The sequence below is a fragment of the Hyperoodon ampullatus genome (assembly GCF_949752795.1).
Source record: "Hyperoodon ampullatus genome assembly, chromosome: 19".
In the NCBI taxonomy this organism is placed as follows: Eukaryota; Metazoa; Chordata; class Mammalia; order Artiodactyla; family Ziphiidae; genus Hyperoodon; species Hyperoodon ampullatus.
The window spans coordinates 6,845,236-6,868,384 of NC_136932.1; the positions used below are offsets into that span (position 1 = coordinate 6,845,236).

General features: G+C 54.8%; 1 protein-coding gene across 3 annotated transcripts; it reads left to right on the forward strand.

Moving 5' to 3' along the window:
• Window positions 1-4,667: 4,667 nt before the first annotated feature.
• Window positions 4,668-22,096, forward strand: LOC307067996 (signal transducer and activator of transcription 5A; the record flags this gene model as incomplete). Of its 3 annotated transcripts, XM_079725609.1 has the most annotated exons (18): window positions 4,668-4,795; window positions 5,099-5,255; window positions 6,485-6,574; window positions 9,475-9,649; window positions 14,056-14,186; window positions 14,428-14,579; window positions 15,052-15,207; window positions 15,622-15,801; window positions 16,964-17,051; window positions 17,150-17,272; window positions 17,605-17,697; window positions 18,139-18,345; window positions 18,939-19,033; window positions 19,117-19,247; window positions 19,679-19,834; window positions 20,512-20,563; window positions 20,824-20,931; window positions 21,934-22,096. In XM_079725609.1, the coding sequence occupies 18 exons, from the start codon at window positions 4,668-4,670 to the stop codon at window positions 22,094-22,096; spliced, it is 2,385 nt and encodes a 794-aa protein (XP_079581735.1). The 3 variants fall into 3 exon arrangements, with proteins under 3 accessions (XP_079581735.1, XP_079581737.1, XP_079581736.1); XM_079725611.1 differs by lacking the exon at window positions 17,605-17,697; XM_079725610.1 differs by lacking the exon at window positions 6,485-6,574.
• Between the last annotated feature and the right edge of the window lie 1,053 nt (window positions 22,097-23,149).

Consider the following 23,149-nt stretch of genomic DNA (forward strand, 5'->3'; position numbering starts at 1 on the left):
AGGACAGTCGCTATGCCTCAGGCTGAAAGGCCTCGTGTTCCTTTGGTGACTTCACTGTAAGTTGACTTCCCTGAAGAGTGGTAGAGGACAGGGGACGGGGCAGGAAGGGTGGACAGGCTGCCCCGGGACCCGAATTCACACCGAATTCCTCACGGCACATGTACACCCTCCCTAGGTACCACTCTGCCTTCAGGGACAGGAATGGGCGGCATTTCCATAGGGAGGTACCAGGGTGAGGAGATTCCGGGAGAGGCAGGGACACTGGTCTCGGAGGTGCGGTATGTGCTGAGCACAGGCTTGTGGTCCCCCCTTCCAGAAGCCTTAAGGGTGGGGGCTGGAGAGGAGGTGGACGGTCCCCACAGAGGCAGGGCGGGGGTGAAGCAGGATGCTTAAGAGCCCACGGGCTTCAGCTTTGGCCGTCCCTGCTCTGCTGGGGCGCGGAGATACTTCCTGGAACACCTCTAGCTTTCCTGGGAAGGCTCTTCACCCCCCACCTCCCCTCTGGCTCCCACACAACAGGAACTCTCCTTGAAGAAGGGACTTGGAGCAGAGGAGACAAAGGCATCTCTGTACCATCTTCCCCCGCCCCCAGGGACGGTTAGGTCAAGGTGACCTCAATCTGTTCTCCCCAAGGTAGGGGCATCAGCAGGGCCTCCTTCACAGCTAACCTGGTCTCCAAGGGCCAGAAACAGGACTTGGGATCATTGTTCCCTTCCTGTATAAGTCAAACCCACCTCTGTGTAACACACAGGTCACACTGCCTCATTCAACAGAACAGGGGCAGGGACCAGCGCAGAGGTGGAGGCGCCACGCTTGGTGCCACAAAACAACCATGGGCTACAGTGAAGACTACGGTGTGTGCTCGGGGTAGGGAAAATTACAAAAGGTTGTACGGAGATCCTGCCCACAGAGCCGGGCAACTTGGATCCTGGTGCCAGCTGTGCATTTACTGGCCAGACTGCTGTGGACAGGACTCTTTCCTGGACTAATCAAAGGGGAAAATTCTGGTTCTGCCTACCTTCAAGGCTGTTGCAAAGATCAATTGAGTTGAAGAGTTCAACCACGTTTGTACATGAATATGCCATGATTCAGTTCAAGATATGTGCATAGAGTGTGAACTACAGACTAGGCTAGGGATTATTATGATTCCTATTAAAATGCAGCCAGTCTTCTTTTGGGGAATGTCTTCCTGTGAGAATTTTTTTTAATCCTTCTTCATTCCCCATGTAATGCTGTGACTTGGAATTGGGGATGAGAGGCAGTTAGGGGCGGCAGCCTAAGACCCCAGCTCAGTCTAGACGCGAGGAGGTCTCTGATCTTCCTGAACCCCCCACTCTCTACGCCTCAGTTTTCTCCTCTATAGTCCGGGCCCATAAAACCACCAGGGTGCTTTGCTTTGCTTTGTGGTGGGAAATAGCAGAGACCAAACCAGGGGACTGAAAGCAAAAAGAAACCCCAAATTTGACAGTTCCGGGTAGTTGCGTTATCCGGAGCCCTAACCACAGTCACCTCTGCCCCCAGCCTAACGCTGACACCCTTCCCTCCTCCACTCTCTTGGTTGGCCTTTGCCCATCCTGGGAAAGCTCCAGAGCTCCTCCCCTCCCACTGCATCTCAAAAGGAGAACAGAGGCACAAAGAAATGGAGAGCAACCCAGGCAGAATCAAACAGAGAGCTCTGAAGGCACTGGGGTACACCCTTTTAGGCCAATCCCTCCAGTTTTGTTCACGGGCACCCCAATGCTAGCTTTTTTTTAGGACCCAGGAGGACCCACCCCCCTAGCCAAGCCCAGTCCCATCCAGCCAGATGTTTGGTGCGCAGGGCTGCCAGCTGGAGCAGCAGGTCCCAGCAGGCCCTGGGGAGGAGGCTGGAGGGGCGACTGCCTGGAAGTGGGGAGGCAGGGCCCCCACTCTGAAGCTGGCATCCCCATCCCACCCTTTCCAGATGCCCAGATGCGGCTGCATGGCAAGGGTGGTCCTCTGCCTTCCAGACGTGGCTCAGAGGACTTGGAAACTCAAGGAATCTGCTCCCACTGATTGACTTAGCCACCTGCTCACAGTGAGAGGCTGGAGGGCACAGGTGCCACATCGGGCCCACCCACTGTGTCCTCGTGACACTGACCGGGTCACTTCCCCTCTCCAGCCTCTGTTTCCCCATTTGTAAAATCATCTTTACGTTTTTTTTTCCAGCTCTGACACTTGGCTGTCACTCCAGGTAAGCCCCTAGCTGTGTGTCAGACCCTCCCCTACCAGATCCGTTGCACAGCGTAGAGGAAGGAAAGAGGGAGAGGCATTGTGCTTCCTCCTCCCTAGAGCAAGTTTTCCCCAATCCCTTGAACCCCTTTACAGTTTTCAATTCCTTTCCTTGCGATTCTGCCCACTGAGACCGTGACCACACATGGAGGTGTGTCGGGGGTGGGAAGGGGAGACAATCCAGCTTCTACAGCTTTAAACTTCGGGTTTTCTCTGAAGTGAGAGAATGAAAGTGGGGAAGTAGTGAGCGGTAAGAAGATGGGGGGGCACATGGAGCGGGGGAAGGAATGGAGAGAAAAGGGCAGATCCAAGAAGGAATTAGGGCGGGAGGGAGGGAGAGGAGAATGATTGCCCCCAGTACATGAGGTCTTGGCCCAGCCAGCCCCGAGTGGGCTGCCAGACTGGCCCCTCCCTTGGTGCTGCCAAGACCAGCTGCCAGGCACGGGGGCGGCCCCAAAGGAGAGGGAAGCTGGGTAAAGGGAATGGAAGGCTTCCAGGGCAGCCTTGCCCAACTCCACAGGCCCCGTAGGGGGGCTCTCAGGGAGGGGGCTGGGACCCAGGCAAGGCTCAGGGAAGGTGTTCCCTGCTCTGTCAAGGCTTATAGGCAGTCCTGAGCTTGTGAGGATTCAAGACACCCCTCCCTGGACTTTCCGAAGACAGGACCAGCCTCAGATGTGACTGGGCTGGGGTGAGTGGAGAGGCAGGATCATGTATGGACCATAGTCTGTGGACTAGGCCCTGTGCCCACTGTGGGACCCTACGCAAGCCCCCTCCCCTCTCTGGACTCCATTTCTTATCTGCATAATTTCAGGGGGTTGAAACATTTGCCTGCCAGGGTTCTTTCTTTTTTCTACTGCAGGCGGGGGTGCACAGTGGCGGGAGTGATGTAAGGAGGGGCGGTGGGGCCCCCTGGTGAAGGCCCCCTGGCCTTCTCTGGAATCCCCAGTCTTTCCCCTCAATACGCTTTGTCTCTGAGATTACAAAAGCTGTGTCCCCAACCCACACAAACACACACGCACACACACACTAAACTTTTTAAATCTAGAGACTCAAAAGATGACAAACGCCAGGGCTGGAAGGCTGCTCCAACCCTTCCCTCCTCCCTTTTTACAGATGAGAAAACTGAGGCCCTGCTTTGGGATTTCCGGAGCCCGGGATTTCCCAGCCCTCCCACCCTCATCCTCCAGCCACTCCTGCGCCTCTTGCTTAGCACGGTCCGCGGCAGCTCCGCGGGGCCGCCGGCGAGGGCTGGCTGGGACTCCCCGGTGACCCGGCCATCGGGGCAGCCCCCGTGCTCGGCGCCAGCCCCGCCTCGCTGCCTGGGGCCCGGCCGCGGCCGCCGCCGCTGTGCACTCGCCGGGGAGCTAGCCACCAAGGGCGGAGGCAGGGAGGGAGCGACCGAGGCTGGGAGGGGTGTTGGCGAGAGCTCGCGCGCTGTGTATGGTCTATCAGAGGCAGCTGACCTTTGAGGAGGAAATCGCTGCTCTCGGCTCCTTCCTGTAGTAACAGCCGCCGCCACCGCCTCCGCCGCCGCCAGGAGCCCGGGCCGGGAGCGAGCGTCAGCCCCGCAGCCGGACTGCTCTGCGCGACCAGGTGGGTGGCCCGGCCGCGCGTCCCCGGCGGCGCGCGCCCAGAGGGGGCCCCTGGCTGCTGCCCCGGCCCCCTCACCGCGGGACCCGGAGCCCGACGGGCGTAGGGGTGCAGGGGACGGTCCCCGGGACCGAGAGGGAGTTTCGGCGCAGCGCGCAGCGCGGACAAGAGACGAGGGACGCGGGACGCTGATGCAGGGAGGGGGCCGAGGGTGGACGCCATCCTCGCCGGCAGAGGGCAGGGGGCGCTGTCGGACTGGACAGTGGGAGACCTCGGGGCACAGCTTGGGGGACGCAGCCCAAGAGAGGGAGTGTCTGTCTCCCCAGCCCTCTCTCCTTAACCCCAGCCACGTGCTTACGGTGACAGAGCTGTCGAGTGGGAACCGTCGGTGGCGTTGCCCAAACGTTGGGCTGGAATATCCCCCGTTCCCAGAAATGGGGACTCGGGGTTCGAAGCAGGGTGGGGGGATTCTTGCAGCCCTCCCCAGAGGGCCCGTGGGCCTCCGCCATCAAGTTTCTCTTTCAGTTTCTAGCTGTTCCCCCCCGGGGAAGCCCCGGTGGGGCGAGGGGAGAGGAAGAGGGGGAGGGCACCTGACTTTCGGGAGCCCCTCCCCAAGCCTCAGCGGGCTCCTCGCTGGAGGGAAGGCCGGCCTTCCCCTCTTCACCGTCTCTCTTCCCGCACAGGAAAGCGTGTCTGTGGGAGGGGAGGGGCCGGGCCTGACCGCGGTCCAGGGATGGGTGGGCATGGCAGGGCCAGAGGCAGGCCCAGCCCTCGCCTCTAACAAGGAGGCGCCTCTTCAGCCCTCTGCTCGCGCTAGGTGAACGGACATGGCGGGCTGGATCCAGGCCCAACAGCTGCAGGGAGATGCGCTTCGCCAGATGCAGGTGCTGTATGGGCAGCACTTCCCCATCGAGGTCCGGCATTACTTAGCGCAGTGGATCGAGAGCCAGCCTTGGTAGGTGCCCCTGCCTGGTGCCATCCAGGCCCCTTGGCCTTTAAGTCTCCTCTTTGTGGTTTGGTGAGATTCTGGTCCTGTCTGTCCCGCTCTGTGCAGAAGAGGCGGTGTCCTTGGAAAAGGGGAACAGGGAAATGGGAGTCTGGGATTGGAGAAGGAATGTTTCTAGACTCTGGTGCCTGTGGAACTGCCAGGAACAAGTCTGGTGGGCACGAGCCTTGGATTTCCACGTCACTCTTGGTGCCTGACCTCCATGCCCAAGGAGGCGCCATAGTAGGCTTCTCTCTCCTGCCCTGCCCCAAGGGATGCCATCGACCTGGACAATCCCCAGGACCGACCCCAGGCCACCCAGCTCCTGGAGGGCCTGGTGCAGGAGCTGCAGAAGAAGGCTGAGCACCAAGTAGGGGAAGATGGGTTCTTACTGAAGATCAAGCTGGGGCACTACGCCACGCAGCTCCAGGTGGGTGTGATCTTGGGGCCTCGAGGCTCCAGGTGGGCATGAGCTCCAGGCCATGCAGCTCCAGGTGGGTATGAGCTTGGGGCCACGAAGCTCCAGGTGGGTGTGAGCTCTGGGCCATCTGCAGGGTGCGGTGTCCGCCTTCTCTTTCCAGCACCAGAACCCTGGGTTTTTTTTTCCTGGTTTGGCCACTGACTCACCGTATGACCCTGAGCTTATCGGCAACTTTTGTGCTTCGATTTCCCCCACCCCCTCTTTCTAAATCAGACCTGTCAGATTCCCCTTAGCATATTCTAAAGCAAGAGGTGGGGCGTGTTTGTCCCCAAGAGAAGGGGGATGGGTGAAACTGCATTCTGGGCAGACGAAGCAGAAGGGATGGGGGTAGACCAAGTCAAGAGTCTGTTGTCAGAGAAAGGAGTAGTGACAGATTCTAGAAATGAGGCAACGAGGCAGCCGGACATCCCTCTTGGGGCTCTTTTAAAGACTTTTCAAAGAGCTGCTGAAGTGGTGTGCAAGAGGAACAGAGTTGTTCTGGAGCCTTGAATTAAGGTTTTAGATGTAAGGTGTAGCTTCTCCTTCACCTGGGGATGCGGGGGGAAGGAATATAAGGCAGAGAGGAAGTTTTTGTGGCAGGAGGAAAGGGGTGAGGGTGGTAATCATAGTTGAGCATTTGTTGGAACTCACTTGAATACTTAGAGAGCCCTTCTTAAATACAAGCAGCAGGGTGCCAGGAAAATAAAAAGTCCATCCCAGAAGAGGCAGGAAACACGAGAAACCTGTGGGAAGAGGGAAGCAAAATAGAAACCCAGGGCCAGGACTATAGTGGAAGTACCTTGACCTTGCCATGAGATGCCCTGGGTCTTCAGTCATCTGCTCACTCACTTGTTTGCCTCTGGACAAGTACTTAATCTCTCTGAGCATCAGTTTTCTCATCTGTGAAATGAGGATAACAGTTTCTGCTTATGTCATAGGGTTTCTGTGATGCACAAGTCAAAGGAGATGGCAGATTGGAAGTGCTTTGTAAACTGTTTCTAATTCACTGCAAACCAAATATGAAGATCTGCGAGGGGAAATCAAGTCAAGGAGAGATAGAGGGTCTGGTGACAGTTCCTGAGGCTTCCCAGGGGAAGCTGAGGCAGGGACTGGAGGAGAGGAAGGGGTGGGCGTGGCACTGCAATGGTCATGGTGGGAGCAGAGGATGGCCACTGGCAGCTGCTGTTGGATTCTTTCAGAACACGTATGACCACTGCCCCATGGAATTGGTGCGCTGCATCCGCCATATTCTCTACAATGAACAAAGGCTGGTCCGAGAAGCCAACAATGTGAGTGTCCCGTGGGTTTGGGGAGAGGTTTTGGGACGTCCTTCTACCTGCTTTTATATGTTTTATAAACACTGGCATGAGAAAGCACCAAAGAAATAAAAGACATGAGCGAGTGTGAGAGGCAGCATCACATGCAGGTGTAGACTGACACCCGACCCCCACTCCCCGGCTTCAGTCCCTGGCTCTACTACTTACTAGCTGTGTGACTCGAGCAAGTTACTTAACCTCTCTGAGCCTCTGTCTTTTTCTATTATAAATGAGGACAGTCATAGTATCTACCCTGTAGGGTTATTGTGAGATACTATGTGGGCAAAGGATAGACAAACACAAATGAAACAGAAAAGGAAGCCTTAAAAACACACATACACATCAGGGGACGCAGTCTATGTCAGCGATGGCATTACAAATCACCAGGGAAAAGATGTGTCATTCAATAAATGGGGCTGGAGACAAAAAAAGAAATATCCTCTGGTGTGGTCTATGAGGGGAAACAGAGCTGAGGTCTATGTCAGAAGAAGTAACCCGGCAAGCTCAGAGAAGCGAGGCCTAGCAAGGCAGAGCAGGGACTCGTCCCCCATGTTCTGAAATCATAACGGCATCAGACATTGCTTGGACAATGGGACAAATGGTATATTATCTGCAAGAAAGCAAAATGAATTCCATAAAATGATATCCCATAGGTAAAGACCACAGACTAGTGCCTGGAGCGAAGTCATATTTATTATTTACTTGTGGTGGACACTGATTTCAAGAATTTGAGAGTTCATTCAGTAAATATTTATTGAGGTCTTGCTGTGCATCTGACACTGGACTAGGATGGGAAAAACAGATAAAGTCCTGGTCTCCACCTAAAGGGAATGCAGGCGATGATAGATTCTTTAGGTGTCAGCTGAGTGCTAAGCGGGCCTCTTTGGAAAAAGGATCCAACTCAGACTGGAGCAGGCTGGCTGGTGGAGGAGAGGGTGTCCTGAGGAAAAGGATGCCCGAACTATAGTGGGGAAAGAGGGAGGAAGGAGGCAGGATGAGTTTTCTAGTTAAACATAACAGCAGTATATGTGAGGGCAGGAAGGCACGAGCCACCTTATGACGTTCGAAGAACTGTAAGTGTTCAGTGCTACTGGGGAGAAGGGAGCCAACTGGGCAGAAGCCAGGTCACAAAGGGTCAACTGGTACAACTCTTGACTTGGTGCAATTACAGAGCTATCTGTAAATGTACAAATGAGTTCGGCTCCAATTAAGAAATACATGCCTGGGCTTCCCTGGCGGCGCAGTGGTTGAGAGTCCGCCTGCTGATGCAGGGTACACGGGTTCGTGCCCCGGTCCGGGAAGATCCCACATGCCGCGGAGCGGTTGGGCCCGTGAGCCATGGCCGCTGAGCCTGCGTGTCCGGAGCCTGTGCTCCACAACGGGAGAGGCCACAACAGTGAGAGGCCCGCGTACCGCAAAAAAAAAAAAATACGTGCCTACGATGCAGGTGCTGTCATGGTTGGGGGGAAATAATTGTTCTCCCAGTCATCAAGCTGTTCTTCAACACCTCTGATGTCCTGGGCCTTGGGGATTTTGTGGTGCACAAGACAGACAAGGTCCTAGGCCTTAGGGAGTTCACATCCTAGTGCAGGGAGGAAGACAAGAAAGAACATGCAGGCTTCCCTGGTGGTGCAGTGGTTAAGAATCTGCCTGCCAATGCAGGGGACAGGGCTTCGAGCCCTGGTCCGGGAAGATCCCACATGCCGCGGAGCAACTAAGCCTGTGTGCCACAACTACTGAAGCCTGCGCTCTAGAGCCCGTGCTCTGCAACAAGAGAAGCGACGACAATGAGAAGCCCGCGCACCGCAAGGAACAGTAGCCCCCGCTTGCCTCAACTAGAGAAAGCCCATGAGCAGCAACCAAGATCCAACACAGCCAAAAATAAATAAAAACAAATTAATAAATAAATTTAAAAAAAGAAAGAAAGAACATGCAAGAACAAGACACCTTCAGTAAGGGAGGTCCTATTTTAAATTGGCTCATCAGAGAGGGTCACTCTGAAAAGGTGCCAGGGGAAGTGCCAGCAGGAAGGTTTGGTGCCAGACTGTTCCAGGGTGATGGAACAACAAATACAAAGGCCCTGAGGGAGGAACACGCTTATGTATTCAGGAACAGAAAGTAGCTGGTGTGCTTGGGCAGCAGTGGCGCTGCGGGTAGGGTAGGCAGAGGCTATCGGCTAGGGCCGTGGAGGGTGTGGGAGGAGTTTGGATTTTATTCTGAGAGCAGGTCACTGGAAAGGCCCTAAAGACTTGGTTGAAGGAATAGATCTGACCAGGTTAGTTAAATGGCTGGATCCACAAAGCCCTTGTGGATGCCTCCCCTGTCACTTTATTTGGGGTCTCCAGGATGCCACCTGTGAGCGGTTCACACTTTCTTCTCAGTCACAAGAAGGTCTCGAGTGAGGACACAGATGATGTGTGTTCACACAGCCTTGTCCCCCACTGTGTCCCCAGCACCTAGCACAGGTGGCATCGTGGCATCAGGTCAGCTAATGACTATGAAATGAGGGGTCATCATCATTAGTGGTAGGAAAACCCAGGTAACTCCTGGGACATGTTGAGTTCTAGTCTCTCCAGAGAGAACCCTGGTGGACCCTGTGTGGGTTACTCTGGTGGAGGTCAGAACTGCAATAGAAGTTTCTTCCATGCTTTATGAAGATGCCGTAGTGTGCCAGGTCACCTGTTTCTCTTCCTTTACCCTCTCCACCTCCATTCTGGCAAATGACTCTCCTTCTGACTCCAAGTACCCTTCCTTCTTATTCTAGATCTGGCATTTGGGGTCTGTAGTATTGGCATTCCCCAGGGCCTGAGGCTTTCTCCCATCCTCACTGCCCAGCTTACTGCTGCCCACACTCTCCCCTGATATGTCTCCAGGGTAGTTCTTCTTCTGGGATCCTGGTTGATGCCATGTCCCAGAAACACCTTCAGATCAACCAGACACTTGAGGAGCTGCGACTGGTCACACAGGACACAGAGAATGAGCTGAAGAAGCTGCAGCAGACTCAAGAGTACTTCATCATCCAATATCAAGAGAGCCTGAGGATCCAGGGTGAGGCTGGTTTAGGAGGGCAGCGTGTGTCTGGGGGACGGGAGTGAGACCACTTTGTGAACTCCTGCAGGGTTGGGGCTAGATCCACGTCTGTCTCCCCAGAACCTTATCCAAAGCTTGGGAGGAGTAACGCTCCCGGTGATGGAGCCCCTGCTATGGGCCAGGCTCCAGGCTAAACCCTTTGCATGCATTATTCACTACAACCTTTACAGCAGCCCTAAAAACTAGGTAGTTGTATTATTCCTGTTTTGCAGATGATAAAACTGATGTTCAAAGAGAACACGTAATTTGGCCTGGGTTTCTTTTTTTGCTTTAAATTTATTTTATTTATTTATTTTTGGCTGCATTGGGTCTTCGTTGCTGCGCGTGGGCTTTTCTCTAGTTGCAGAGAGCGGGGCTACTCTTCGTTGTAGTGCACAGGCATCTCATTGCAGTGGCTTCTCTTGTTGTGGAGCACGGGCTCTAGGTGCACAGGCTTCAGTAGTTGTGGCACACGGGCTCAGTAGTTGTGGCTCACGGGCTCTAGAGCGCAGGCTCAGTAGTTGTGGCGCATGGGTTTAGTTGCTCCGCGGCATGTGGGATCTTCCTGGACCAGGGCTCGAACCCATGTCCCCCGCATTGGCAGGCGGATTCTTAACCACTACGCCACCAGAGAAGCCCTGGCCTGGGTTTCTTGCAAGTTGCAGAACTGGACCTTAACTAGAGATATGTCATAAAATCACTATATTTTAACCAATATTCAGTGAGTGTATCAATGAATGAATCAATGAATGAATGAATATGGACAAAGTGTTCCCCAGTCAAAGGGAGGACTTAGGTTGGGAGTCCCGTGGTTGAACCAGGCTGGGGAGAGGTGGAACTCCAGGAATGCCCCTTCTTGAGCCTAATAGGAGGTAAAGATGGGAGGAGGAGGTGACAGTGGAAAATTCTCCTGTCTCCTAGGTCTATAATTTGCTAGTGACTGCCATGATAAGGGTGCAGGGAAAGAAAAATTAACTCAGAAGAAATTCACCCCAGGTACACTTACAAGAGTCTTGCAATGTGGCTCATCTTCCTTCACTTCAAGTTGACCCCAGAGCTGTACCACCCCATCCTAGTGAGAACAAGAAGTATCAAACTGCCTTTTCCTTCGCTCTTCTATTTCTGGTGTCTTAAGGTAGAACCTTAGGTCATCGATTTTAGACCTTTCTTCTTTTCTAATGTATATATTCAGAGCTATCAATTTCCCTCTCATCAGTGCTTTAGCTGCATCTCATCATTTTGGATATGCTGTATACTCATTATCATTCAATTTGAAATATTATCTAATTTCTCTTCTGATTAATTATTTTACCCACATACTATTTGGAAGTATATTGTTTAATTTCCAAATATTTTGTGTTTTTCTAGATGTCATATCTTTATTGATTTCATTTTCATTTCATTGTTGAATTCCACTGTTGTCAGAGAACATACTCTATATGATCTCTTCTTGTAAATTTATTGAGACTTGTTCTATGCCCCAGCATATGCTCTGTGTTGGTGAATGTATTTTGTGGACTTGAATGTATGTTCTGAAGTTGTTTTATTTTAAAATAGCAATAATAAATTCAGTAATGTTAACATATATAACATAATATATAATGTTAACATAATAAAGTTATAAAAACCCACCGCAAATTTAGTGAGTAGAGTGGCATTGCTTTACATTTTTGCAAATCTCTTTAATGTTAGGCTTAATAGGAGATAGCTGGAGCTGGCTTTCAATCTGTTGTAACATCACATATCTTGTAACCTCTAGAAAACTCTGCTGTATGCTTATAAGTGACTAAGAGAAAAAAAGGTAAATAAGGTCCTATGACTTTATGAAAATAGTTCTGGCTTGGTGGACCTCCTATAAGGGTCTTAGGAGCCCTTCAGGGATCCCTGGTTCACACTTTGAGAATCAATGATATATCTTTATTGATTTTTTTGCCTAATTGTTTTATCAGATGCTGAAAGAAAGGTATCAAAATCTCTTATAGTATTGTGTTAACTTTCCAATTATTTATGTAAATATTCCTTTTATGTATTTTTGAAGCTTTGTTATTAGATGCATATACATTTAGAATTATTATGTCATTCTGATTGATTGACACCTTAATATTTATGGAATATCTTTCTTGAGCTCTGGTAACACTCTTTGCCTTGAAGTCTACTTTATCAGATATTAGTATTACTCCTCCAGCCTTCTTATTCTATTTTTAAATAGAAACATAATTTTATCCATGCTTTTTAAAATTTGAAATGTATCCAGCATATAGTTGAGTCCAGCTTTTTTATTTATTCTGACAATCTTTGCTTTTAATTAAGGTGTTTAGTCCATTAATATTTAATGTAATAGCAATTGAGGTCCACATGTTAATATTTATTTTGTTTTGTCCCTTTTCAGTATTTGTTCCTCTGTTCTTCCTTTTAATTGTTTAAATTTTTTAAGATTCTATTTTAATTTAACTACTTAAGCTTTCCTCCTACCTTGCCCTGTCAGTGTTTTCTGTACCCTGAGACTAGCACATTGCCTGAATCATAGCAGGTGTTGAGTAAATGTTGGGGGGATAATTCTAGCAGCTCTTCTTCAGATCTGAATCCATCCCAGACTGACCCGAAAGAAAGGAAGGCCCTCCTGCTAGATTAGGGAGCAGGTCATTTCAGGCTATTATTTCTCCCCAAGGCCGTTGACTTGTTGACAGTACTGATGATCCTATTCTGGGGTTTTCTGTTTCCTATTTGTGAGGTTGGGTTTCGATTCTGGTTTGGGTTTGTCCCCATCGTGCAATGTCAGTTCAGTCTCATTTATCAAGGGCACCCATCAGAAACACACACTACTGATCTGCCTGTGCAAGGGAAGTCTCAGCTCCCTCCAGTGGAGCCGACAGTTGCCTCAAGTCTCCTGGCGTCCTTCCCAGAAGCTTCTCCAATTTGCCAGGAGAGACCTAAGTGGGTCACTTGCATAAGGAGGCTGGGCCTGGTGTTGGGATCCCCACCACCTCCCTGTGGGTGGCCGGGTTCCGAGGTGGCTCTCCAGATGATTCTGCTGTGTTCCTTACCTGCTCAGTCCGCCGCAGTCATGTTACAGCCATATTTCTAAGTTCTCTTCTAGTTCTGGGCTTTCCTGGCTGTCTAGGGTTGCTTTAGTGTGTCCTTAGTTGCTTTTGTGCGTCCTTAGTTGCTTTTGTGCGCCCATAGGGCAGGGCCTCGGTCAGTGTGACACGGCCCTCAGAGGCCTGCCAGGAACTTGACCAAGACCTGCTGACTGACGCTCTCATCTTCTTGACTCAGCCCCAGTAAGGACCGTGGAACGTTCCAAAAGCCTATTGGTGGGGGTAGGAATGGCAGCATCTCGGATGGTGATTGCCTGTGGAGGGAGGGATGGGGATGCCGGCAGGGGAGGGTGTACAGGTGCTTAACTGTGGAAATGTTTACTTTCTTAAGCTGGCTTCTTGATACACAGGTGTTCCTTTCTATCAATACTTGCCTAGGTCTTAAGTATCATATGAGAGATTTTTTTGAAAAGGCCTCGTCGGTGAGGCCTCATTACCTTATTCCCGCCCTCGATGAGACGCCTGACGGCTGGTGTGGAGAGGAGCTGCCTCCGTCTCTTGAGAGAATCTTGCTGCTTTCGTGTCCCCAGTGGCCCTGGACACTCTGTGTCTCTCCCTCTTCCGGTTGGTCTGCTGAGCTCACAGTGACCCAACCTGGACAAACATGTCAGGCCCCTTCGGCACCTGGAGAAACCGCCCCCTTCCCCGAGGAGAGGCTGCTGCGCTCAGCCCCGCGGAGCGGGGCCTTCCTGATGAGGCTTCGCCCTGTGAGATTGGGGCTGAGAGCTGCTCCATCAGCCTTTAATCCTGTGCTGTAACCCATTGGCCATGAGGACTGACTCTCACCTGGAGCTGATGGTGCCAGGCAGCTTCCTGAGTATTTTCTGTATCATTGCTTATGTAACGTCACAGCAGCCACTGAGGCAGGTGCCGTGATTCTCCCATTTTACACCTGGGGAAGCTGAGGCATAGGAGAGTGAGGTGATTTGCCCGAGTTCACCCACCTTTTACACGGCGAGGACACACTTCAGAGCAGGCAGGGTGGCTCTAAGCCGGACCCCGCGTGGGGAGAGGAGGGCTGGGTGGGCAGGGAGGCCATGGGCTGGCTCCTCCTCAGCTGCACCCCAAGCTTCCGTCTCCCCACTCCCCAAGGGGAGCTCAGAGTCGGGGGGCCAGGGGACGGAGCCCACTCATCTTTGGGCCCCATGGCTGTGGAAGCCTGACTGGCCACTTGTCAGCTGTGTCCCCTCCAGGGTTTTGCCTCCAGAACAGGTGAGTGCAGTTCTGCCGGACTCCCTGCTGGACCCGGGGAGGTCATGGTCGTGGGTGTCCTGTCCCCTCCTCCAGCTCAGTTTGCCCAGCTGGCCCAGCTGAACCCCCAGGAGCGTCTGAGCCGGGAGACGGCCCTCCAGCAGAAGCAGGTGTCCCTGGAGGCCTGGCTGCAGCGCGAGGCCCAGACGCTGCAGCAGTACCGCGTGGTGAGTGGGCTCTGCGTCCCCCCGCTCCCGGGCGTGGAGGTGACACCCCTAGCCGAGCCGTCCTGGGGACCTGAGGGAGGGAGAGAGCCAGGAGGAGAGCAGGACGCAGCAGAGCAGGAGGCCAGAGCCTTCCCCCCGTGTGGGCACGCAGGGCAGAGCGGGTCGGCAAGGGGTGAGGGGAGGCCACGCGGGGCTGTTCTGAGAGCCCAGAAGGGCCGCTCCCCCGCCGCCCGCCCCGCAGGAGCTGGCCGAGAAGCACCAGAAGACCCTGCAGCTGCTGCGGAAGCAGCAGACCATCATTCTGGATGACGAGCTGATCCAGTGGAAGCGGCGGCAGCAGCTGGCGGGGAACGGAGGGCCCCCCGAGGGCAGCCTGGACGTGCTACAATCCTGGTAATGGGTGTGGGGGGCCGGGCGGGGGCGGCAGGGGCTCAGCGGGGCGCCACCGGCTGCTGTCCTGCTCCTGCGTTTCCGTGCGCAGCCGGCTTCCTCTGTCGGGGCCCAGGTCTTATTTCACCAGTGGTCTGGTTCCCGATGCAGACTTTGGTGCCCCCGTCCTGTGCCACCTCCCCCGGGAGGGGCGTCCCTGGGTGAGGGAGTGGGGTGGGGCCAGGTGTGCAGAGTGACGCTCAGGCTGGTTGGACCCAAGTCAGGGTCGCTCCTCCTGTGTGTTTCTTTGTGTTTCTGGAAGGCAGGGCAGCCGTGCTCTGCTCAGTGGACAGGCCAGGCGGCTAAGGCGCCGAGCCTTCCTGGGGGTGGAGCTGGGTCGGGGCCTTCCCCCCAGCCTGGGCGCCTTCTGGCTTCTGGCCTGGAGGAAGGGGGTGAAGCCTTTGTCCTTCCCTTTGGCCTCGGGGCTCCCGTGCAGGTGTGAGAAGTTGGCGGAAATCATCTGGCAGAACCGGCAGCAGATCCGCAGAGCTGAGCACCTCTGCCAGCAGCTGCCCATCCCCGGCCCCGTGGAGGAGATGCTGGCTGAGGTCAACGCCACCATCACAGACATCATCTCAGCCCTGGTGACCAGGTGATTGCTGCCTCTTGGCCACGCCCAGGCCCCATCCGGTTGGCCTGGGTCGCGGGCAGCAGGGTCTTTGCAGACAGGGCGCTCCGGCTTAAACCCTTCCGTCTCTGCCTCCCACCCTCGTCCCGTCCCCCTCTGTCGCCTGTTGCCGTGGCCTCTCGCTGTCGACCTTGCCCAGTTTCTCGCGTGGACACTGTATGGGCTTGTTCCCTGCAGCCCGTTTCAGCTGTTGAGTTCACCTCACTGCCTCCCCTCCTGCCAGCTCCCCCGACTCGCAGTGGCCCCCCTGGGACCGGGGGCTGTGCCACAAGCCCTTCCTTCGCCTGCTGTGCCCCGCGCAACGCGGCCTCGCCACGCGGAGGGAGGGACCGGAGCGCTGTCCCCTGAGGCGTCCCCTGGTCACTTGTGTCCCCGCAGCACGTTCATCATCGAGAAGCAGCCCCCTCAGGTCCTGAAGACCCAGACCAAGTTCGCAGCCACCGTGCGCCTGCTGGTGGGCGGGAAGCTGAACGTGCACATGAACCCCCCCCAGGTGAAGGCCACCATCATCAGTGAGCAGCAGGCCAAGTCGCTGCTCAAGAACGAGAACACCCGCAAGTACGTTGCCCTCGAAATAGGAGGAAAGGGATCCCCCCTTCTAGGACGTTTCGAGGCCTGGCCATTCCTTTGTAGGAGCCCCATTAGCTGCTCAAGAACGAGAACACCCGCAAGTACTTGCACTGCTCCCATCTGCCCCTCCCTCAGCTCAGCCTCTGTTCTACAGCAGGCGTCCTGGGTGATGGGGACAGCATGGCCTCCCTCTCTGAAACCCTTTGTCTTGCATTGCGATGTGGTCCCGTGTCGCTCCAGTTCACTCTGTCTGTCCTGGCGTACACTTCGCAGACATAGTCAATCAACAAGGATTTCGCCGCTGGGTGTCCCAGGACCTGTGCTGAGCACTGAGACACAGCTGTGATCCACATAGAACCTGGCTATGTCCCTGCCTAATCTCGAGACAGAAAATTAAAAGAAAGCAGTATCACAGCGCCTGCAATACCAGGGTAGTCAAGGAGGGCCTTTCTGAGGATACGTTCGAGTGGAGACCCGAATGAGGTCAGGAGCGTTTGGGGAGACAGGAAAGGCGAGTACAGAAGTCCCGAGGCGGATGCTGAGCGTCCGTGTGCAGCACACAGACAAGGCAGTGGGCTCGCGTGTCCTGAGTGAGGCCAGGGCGGTGCGCAGGGCTTGATCTCGGGAACCTGTGAAGGCTGTGGTCATGCTTTTTATCTCAAGTGCGCTAGAAACTGCCGAAGGCCCCCACATCCATCTTAAATTTATTTATTTAGTCATTCATTTATTTATTTATTGGCTGCATTGGGTCTTTGTTGCTGCACGCAGGCTTTCTCTAGTTGCGGCGAGCGGGGGCTACTCTTCGTTGCGGTGCGCGGGCCTCTCATCGAGGTGGCTTCTCTTGGCTGCGGAGCACGGGCTCTAGGCACGTGGGCTTCAGTAGTTGTGGCTTGCGGGCTCAGTAGTCCCCACATCAATCTTGATACCCAAGGAACTTTAATGATAGAGACACAGGCCCCACCCTTGGAGACTTTGCTCAGGTGCTCTCAGGTTGATGAGAAAGTGAGCCCAGGGACACTCGGAGACATGCTCTTAGGGGAGGGGCAGGGGCTGCTGGCAGGGCTTTCTGGAGAAGTCTGGGCCCAGGGTGCAGACAGGATGGTGCTCCTGGCCTGGGCCCAGTGGAGATGGGTTCCTCTCTGCTTCGCAGTGAGTGCAGCGGAGAGATCTTGAACAACTGTTGTGTGATGGAGTATCACCAGGCCACAGGCACCCTCAGCGCTCACTTCAGGAACATGGTGAGGACAGGGCCCCGCCCATGGAGGGAGGCCCGCCCAGAGCCGAGTCCTTAACCAGCAGCTTTCTCCTCATTCCCCTCTGACCTCCCACCCTGCAGTCGCTAAAGAGGATCAAGCGCGCTGACCGGCGAGGCGCAGAGTCCGTGACGGAGGAGAAGTTCACGGTCCTGTTTGAGTCTCAGTTCAGTGTTGGCAGCAATGAGCTTGTGTTCCAGGTGAAGGTGAGACCCGGTTCCCCCGTCCCCTTGCAGGCCGCCCGGCTGGCTTGGGAAAGCCAGAGACTTGAATCCTCACACAGGCTCAGTCCATTTACCCCATGATGCTCTCAGAAAACCTAATTTCACTCTGCTGGTGCCCATTTGCAAGGTTATAATCCGGCACCAGCCCGCAGAATTTAGGCAGTGGGCCAAGAAGAAATATGTTGTGTTGTTTTGTTTGTTTTTGGTTTAGTTTTGCTGGGAGGGGCTTGAGGAACGAGGGTTGGGAGTCTCCCCCGAGAGGAGGGCAAGACGGTGGTCACATGCCCTCCCCCCCATTCCCTGGATTCCCGTAGACCCTGTCCCTTCCTGTGGTTGTCATTGTTCATGGCAGCCAGGACCACAACGCTACTGCCACCGTGCTATGGGACAATGCCTTTGCTGAGCCGGTGAGTCCCCATGAGACCCTCACCTCGGCCCCTCGGAGTTTCCCAGGGTCAGCCCCAACCCCAGGGCCCCTGCTGAGTGGTCTTCCCCAACCCTAGGGCCAGACCAGAGGTCAGGGGGCAGCTGGTGTGAACACCCTGCCCTTGGCATGTCCTAGGCTCTGTCTGGGCTCTGGGTCACAGGACTGGGGTCTCCTAGGTCTGTGAGCGTGGTCTTGGGGCTCTGGTCCCTGATCCCTCTCCCCAGGGTCCTGGTCTGTGTCTCCATCCCTGTATGCCCACCTCTCTGACCCTGCCCCCCAGCCTTTCTTTCCCTTGCATTTTGGTCCCCTTTTCTGGACCTTCCTCAGTCCCCTCTGTCTCCTGGTGTCTGTATCTGTGTGTGTGTAACTATCTCCTACTCCCTCCATCTGCCTTTTTTTCCTTTTTTTCTCTCCCCTTCAGGGCAGGGTGCCGTTTGCTGTGCCTGACAAAGTCCTGTGGCCGCAGCTGTGCGAGGCGCTCAACATGAAATTCAAGGCCGAAGTGCAGAGCAACCGGGGCCTGACCAAGGAGAACCTCGTGTTCCTGGCGCAGAAGCTGTTCAACAGCAGTAGCAGCCACCTCGAGGACTACAACGGCATGTCCGTGTCCTGGTCCCAGTTCAACAGGGTGAGGGACGCCGCCTGCTGCCCGCCTGGGACCACCCTGCCACCCTTCCCCCACCTCACACGCAGGTTACTGCCCCTGGTCAGTGGTCCCCCTCTACCCCCACCCCCCTCTTCTACAACCAGGAGAGACAGGGGCTAGTACCCCAAGGAACGCAGGCAGCCATGAGAGCCGAAGCAGGACAATGGAAGGAACCCGGAGCTGGGAGCCAGGGTCCCTGGGCTCTAGCCCTCGACGTGTTAACTAATTCGCCAGGCCCCTTCCCTCCTCTGTGCTGCGCTTTTCCCATCTGTAAAGCAAAGGGGTTGGGCGGGAATGACTTTGGAGGTCTCATCCAGCTTGGACAATCCTTTGCACCTCCGCCCCCCGCCCCGTGGGATTGTCCCGGACCCTTGTGTCTGCGAGGCAAGAAGCCAGTGTACTCTGGTTCCCTAGGATATGAGCAGGGGCTGTGGCAGTTTGCTGGAGTGTGGGGCAAGTCGGATGAGGAACTGGGAGAAGGTCTGGGTGAGGACAAGAGGGCACTGAGTGTTCCCTGAACCACCCGTGACGACGGGGGCACAAGCCCTGACTTGGGGTTTCCTGGGGGCTCTCAGGAGAACTTGCCAGGCTGGAACTACACCTTCTGGCAGTGGTTCGATGGGGTCATGGAGGTGCTGAAGAAACATCACAAGCCCCATTGGAATGACGGGTGAGGAATGGGGTCTGGGAGGTCATGGGCTCAGGGGACAGTGGCTGCTGCCAGCAGTGACACTGTATGCTTGATGCACCCAGGGCCATCCTAGGTTTTGTGAATAAGCAACAGGCCCATGACCTGCTCATCAACAAGCCCGACGGCACCTTCTTGTTGCGCTTTAGCGACTCAGAAATAGGGGGCATCACCATTGCCTGGAAGTTTGACTCTCGTGAGTTCCCTACGTGCCCACACTCTAGCCCCAGTGGCCCTGCCTTCCATTTCCTTGTTCCCTATTCTCCATCAGGCCTGCATACTGAGAAGGTATCCGGTGGGAGAGATGGGAACTGAGCTTGGAGGGTGGGAGGAGTGTTGCTCAGAAGCACATTCCCTCTCTTTTGTTTTCCACTGGGGAGAACCTAAAATCATTGGCCTCCTGGACTCCAGAACTGCCGGGCGAGTCCTTCTCTGCCCTGACCCAGCCTTGTTGGTATCTGCTTGCCCGTGGTCATTTCCTTGCCCTATGCCGAGGAGCACAGGGGTGGGGTTGCAGTGCAGGCTAGTGAAAGCCCTGATGTCTCTGCAAGCCTGCCGTGAAGCCCCCCAGCTCTGATCCTCCTCCCGAGGGCGGTGGGTTGTGGGAATAGCTTGGCCTTTTCACAGCTGACCGTAACCTGTGGAATCTGAAGCCGTTCACCACGCGGGATTTCTCCATCCGGTCCCTGGCCGACAGGCTGGGGGACCTGAGTTATCTCATCTACGTGTTTCCCGACCGGCCCAAGGATGAGGTCTTCTCCAAGTACTATACTCCTGTGCTCGGTGCGTCCTGCCCAGATACCCCCGGGGCTAGGCGGTGGGGACGCCCCAAGAAGAGCCGAGGGGCCGTTTCCCCTGTGGGTTTTTGTCCGTGGGATGGTGCAAGGCACGTGGAGAGGATTTCAGGGCTCATCACTGAAGAAAGGGAAAGCAAAACCTCTGACCCAGCTTTCTTCCCTGCAAAGCAAAACACTGAGTGGGACTCACTTCTGTGCCCTTGGAGGAAGAGGCCGCAGTGCTGGTGGAGGGGCCATAATGCAAACCCACAGAAAGTACACGACTCCCATCTTGATCAGCTGCCCTCACCAATCTCCACCCTCAAACCTACCCTCAAGTTGAGTGTAGGAAGCAAAATGACAGGGTTTTCCTCTTCAACCTGTCCCCAGTCCATTGGTTGGGTTGGTTCCTTGGTGTTGATTCTGTTTCCCTGGCAGGGGTGGGGGTGAGGAGAGAGAGAGCAAACAGGCCAGAAAAGGAAGCAGGAGAAGGGATGAGACTGAAGCCAGGGCCTGGGTGGTGTTCATTGTCAGCGGATGTTTATGGGGCGTCTGTGGGAAATTTCATCCCTGCTGAGGCCCCATGGCATTGTGGGGGGAGGCAGACTGAACAGGTGGGTTTCCACTCCCCTGGGAGCTCCCAGAGACTTCGGTTCTCATCACCGTTCCCCCCGCCCTTGGCAGCTAAAGCAGTGGACGGATACGTGAAGCCACAGATCAAGCAAGTGGTCCCTGAGTAAGTGTCCCGGGTCCAGCTCTGGTCTCCTGCTGCCTCTCTTCTCCTCTCACCCCCCACCTGGCTCTCCTCACCCCTCACCGCCGCCCCTCCTGGGGAGGGAGCTGGGCTTGGTCACCAGGGCGTCGGTACCCAGGGCCCCGCTCCTGCGGCCAGAGCCCCAGCCTCAGCGGGCACTCTGTCCTTCCGCACCTGAGAAGGACACGAAGGTGGCCCCTGAGCCCCTCCCCGCTGAGGCTGCGCTCTGCTTGCTCTCGCAGGTTTGTGAACGCCTCTGCAGACTCTGCCGGGAGTAGCGCCACCGACATGGAGCAGGCCCCCTCCCCAGCCGTGTGCCCCCAAGCTCATTATAACATGTATCCACAGAAGTAGGTTGTGTTCTCCTGGGGCTCCGTGGGGAGGAACTGGGCACTTGGCCTCAGGCTGGGCAGCCCTCAGGAGGGCTGGTGGGCAAGAAATCCAGAGCTCCTCTAGGTCTGAGATCACCCAGGCCAGGCCGGGCTCTGGCACATGCCCAGGTGCAGGGTGGGTGAGATCAGCCAATGAAAAGCATAGAGCATTTTGAAACTACACGTAGCAGGGTCCTTGCTCTGGTGCTGACTAGCTGTGTGACCTTGGGGAAATTATTGAACCTCTCTGATGCTCAGTCTCCTCATCTGTAAAATGGAGGCAGAAAGACCTACCATGTGGGACTGAGGTCAGGATTAAGTGAGAGAGTGCAGGTAGAGCATTTAGCACAGGTGAGACTGTTATAAGGGCTTGATACAGGGTAGCTATGGATGGGGTAGTTGTTCTTAGGAGTTGTGTGGGAACAGGGTGTCAATTGCTCTTCTCTGGAGTTTCCAGAGAAGATAATTAATTCTCTTCCAAGCTGTGGGTGGCCTGCTGTCGTGGGACAACCGAAGGCTTGGGAGTCACAAAGACTGGAATTCCAATCCTGACTCCACCTGCCAACCAGGTGGCCCTGAACAAGTTTCCTAACATGATTGAGTCTCAGTTCCCTCCTCTATAAAATGGAGTAAATACCTGCCTTATGGGTGGCTGTGTGAGGGTCGGTGTCACATGGTTGAAAGGCCCAGACCTTCATAGGTGCTCAGTGAATGGTGCCTGGGGTTTCATGGGCAGCTCGTTCACCCAACTACCTCATTGCCCCGAGATCGATGAGGTTGTGAGCGATGAGACTAGAACTGGGGTGTCTCCCAAAAAGCCAGTGACTGACTCATTCAACTTGGGGTGTGAGAGTCTAGCCAGAGCGGGTCCTGCTCCCATGAGACTCTGGTCTCAGTGGGGAGCAGGCTGGACGCTGTCCCCCAGGAGCTTGGGGCTGTGAGGCATGCCAGCTCCCTCTGACGTCCCTTTCTCTCTACCAGCCCTGACCCCGTCCTCGACCAGGATGGAGAATTCGACCTGGACGAGACCATGGATGTGGCCCGGCACGTGGAGGAACTCTTACGCCGCCCTATGGACAGTCTGGACCCCCGCCTCTCCCCGCCTACTGGTCTCTTCACCTCTGCCAGAGGCTCGCTCTCGTGAATGTTTGTTTGAACCCTGCACTTTCCTTTGGAAACGTGCAGGGTTCATATTCATTGTGATTTTGTTTCTGTATCGCTGTGCATATTGAGGCCTTTGCAGGCACGTGTCCACATGCATATGCGCACGTTTGTGTACGAGGTGCGCCCGCCTCGCCTTTGCAGTCCTAGGTACGTGGCTGCCTTTTTCTTCAGATGGAGGCATTCCAGGAGCCCTTTGGGTCTGTCTGTTGTGGAAGAGACTGAGCTGCTTCTGTAGTTGCAGGTACGCCAGGCAGGCAAACCTATTCCTGCCAGAGCCTTTGCCTGCTCAGTAGCTATTTGAATGGAATTACTCAAGAAGGGAAAGGAGACAGGTCACGTCTCTAAGCTCAAGTTTTACTCCTGAGTTAGATGCTTTGCCTCCCAAGTGTGTGTGCATATATATACGTGCATCTGCTCGCGTACAGAGCAACACACGTTTGTCTCTTGGTTCTTCCCCTCAGGATGGAGGTTGGAAGAACCAAGAGACCAGTTTTGAGTGATATTTTATACTTTATCTAATGACTATGGACTCCAGGCTTTTTGGAAACTGAGAGCTTATCTAGGCCATCCGCGGTCATGTCCCTAACACGGCAGCAATGGGTCTTTTGCATCGGGCCTGTCAGAGCTGCTCTGAGGATGGAGTTTCTTGGCCTCTTGGTCCCCAGCCAAGGGGCTCCAGCTTCGAGTGTATAATGCTGCTGCCCACATTCTGGCTTTTTCCATCCCATATCCCCTTCCCTCCATCTGGCCCCAGGCTTCTCTCCTCGCCTCTCTGTCTGCAACCTTGCTTACTTATGGAAGAGGTGCGGGGTGGGGGTGGGGGAGGGACTGGTCTAGGATGTGGTGAACAGGAGGCCCAGGACTTGCAGTGTTGATCCCCTAACCCCTCCTGGAAAAAACCTGCAGCAAGAGGCAGCATCAGGGGCTTGCAGCTCGCCTGTGGAGTTTGGAGGGAGGGGTAAAAGATGATCGAGGCCCACTCTGCTGGGAGGCAGAACCTGGAATAGGCCTCATCACAGTTGCATAACTGGCT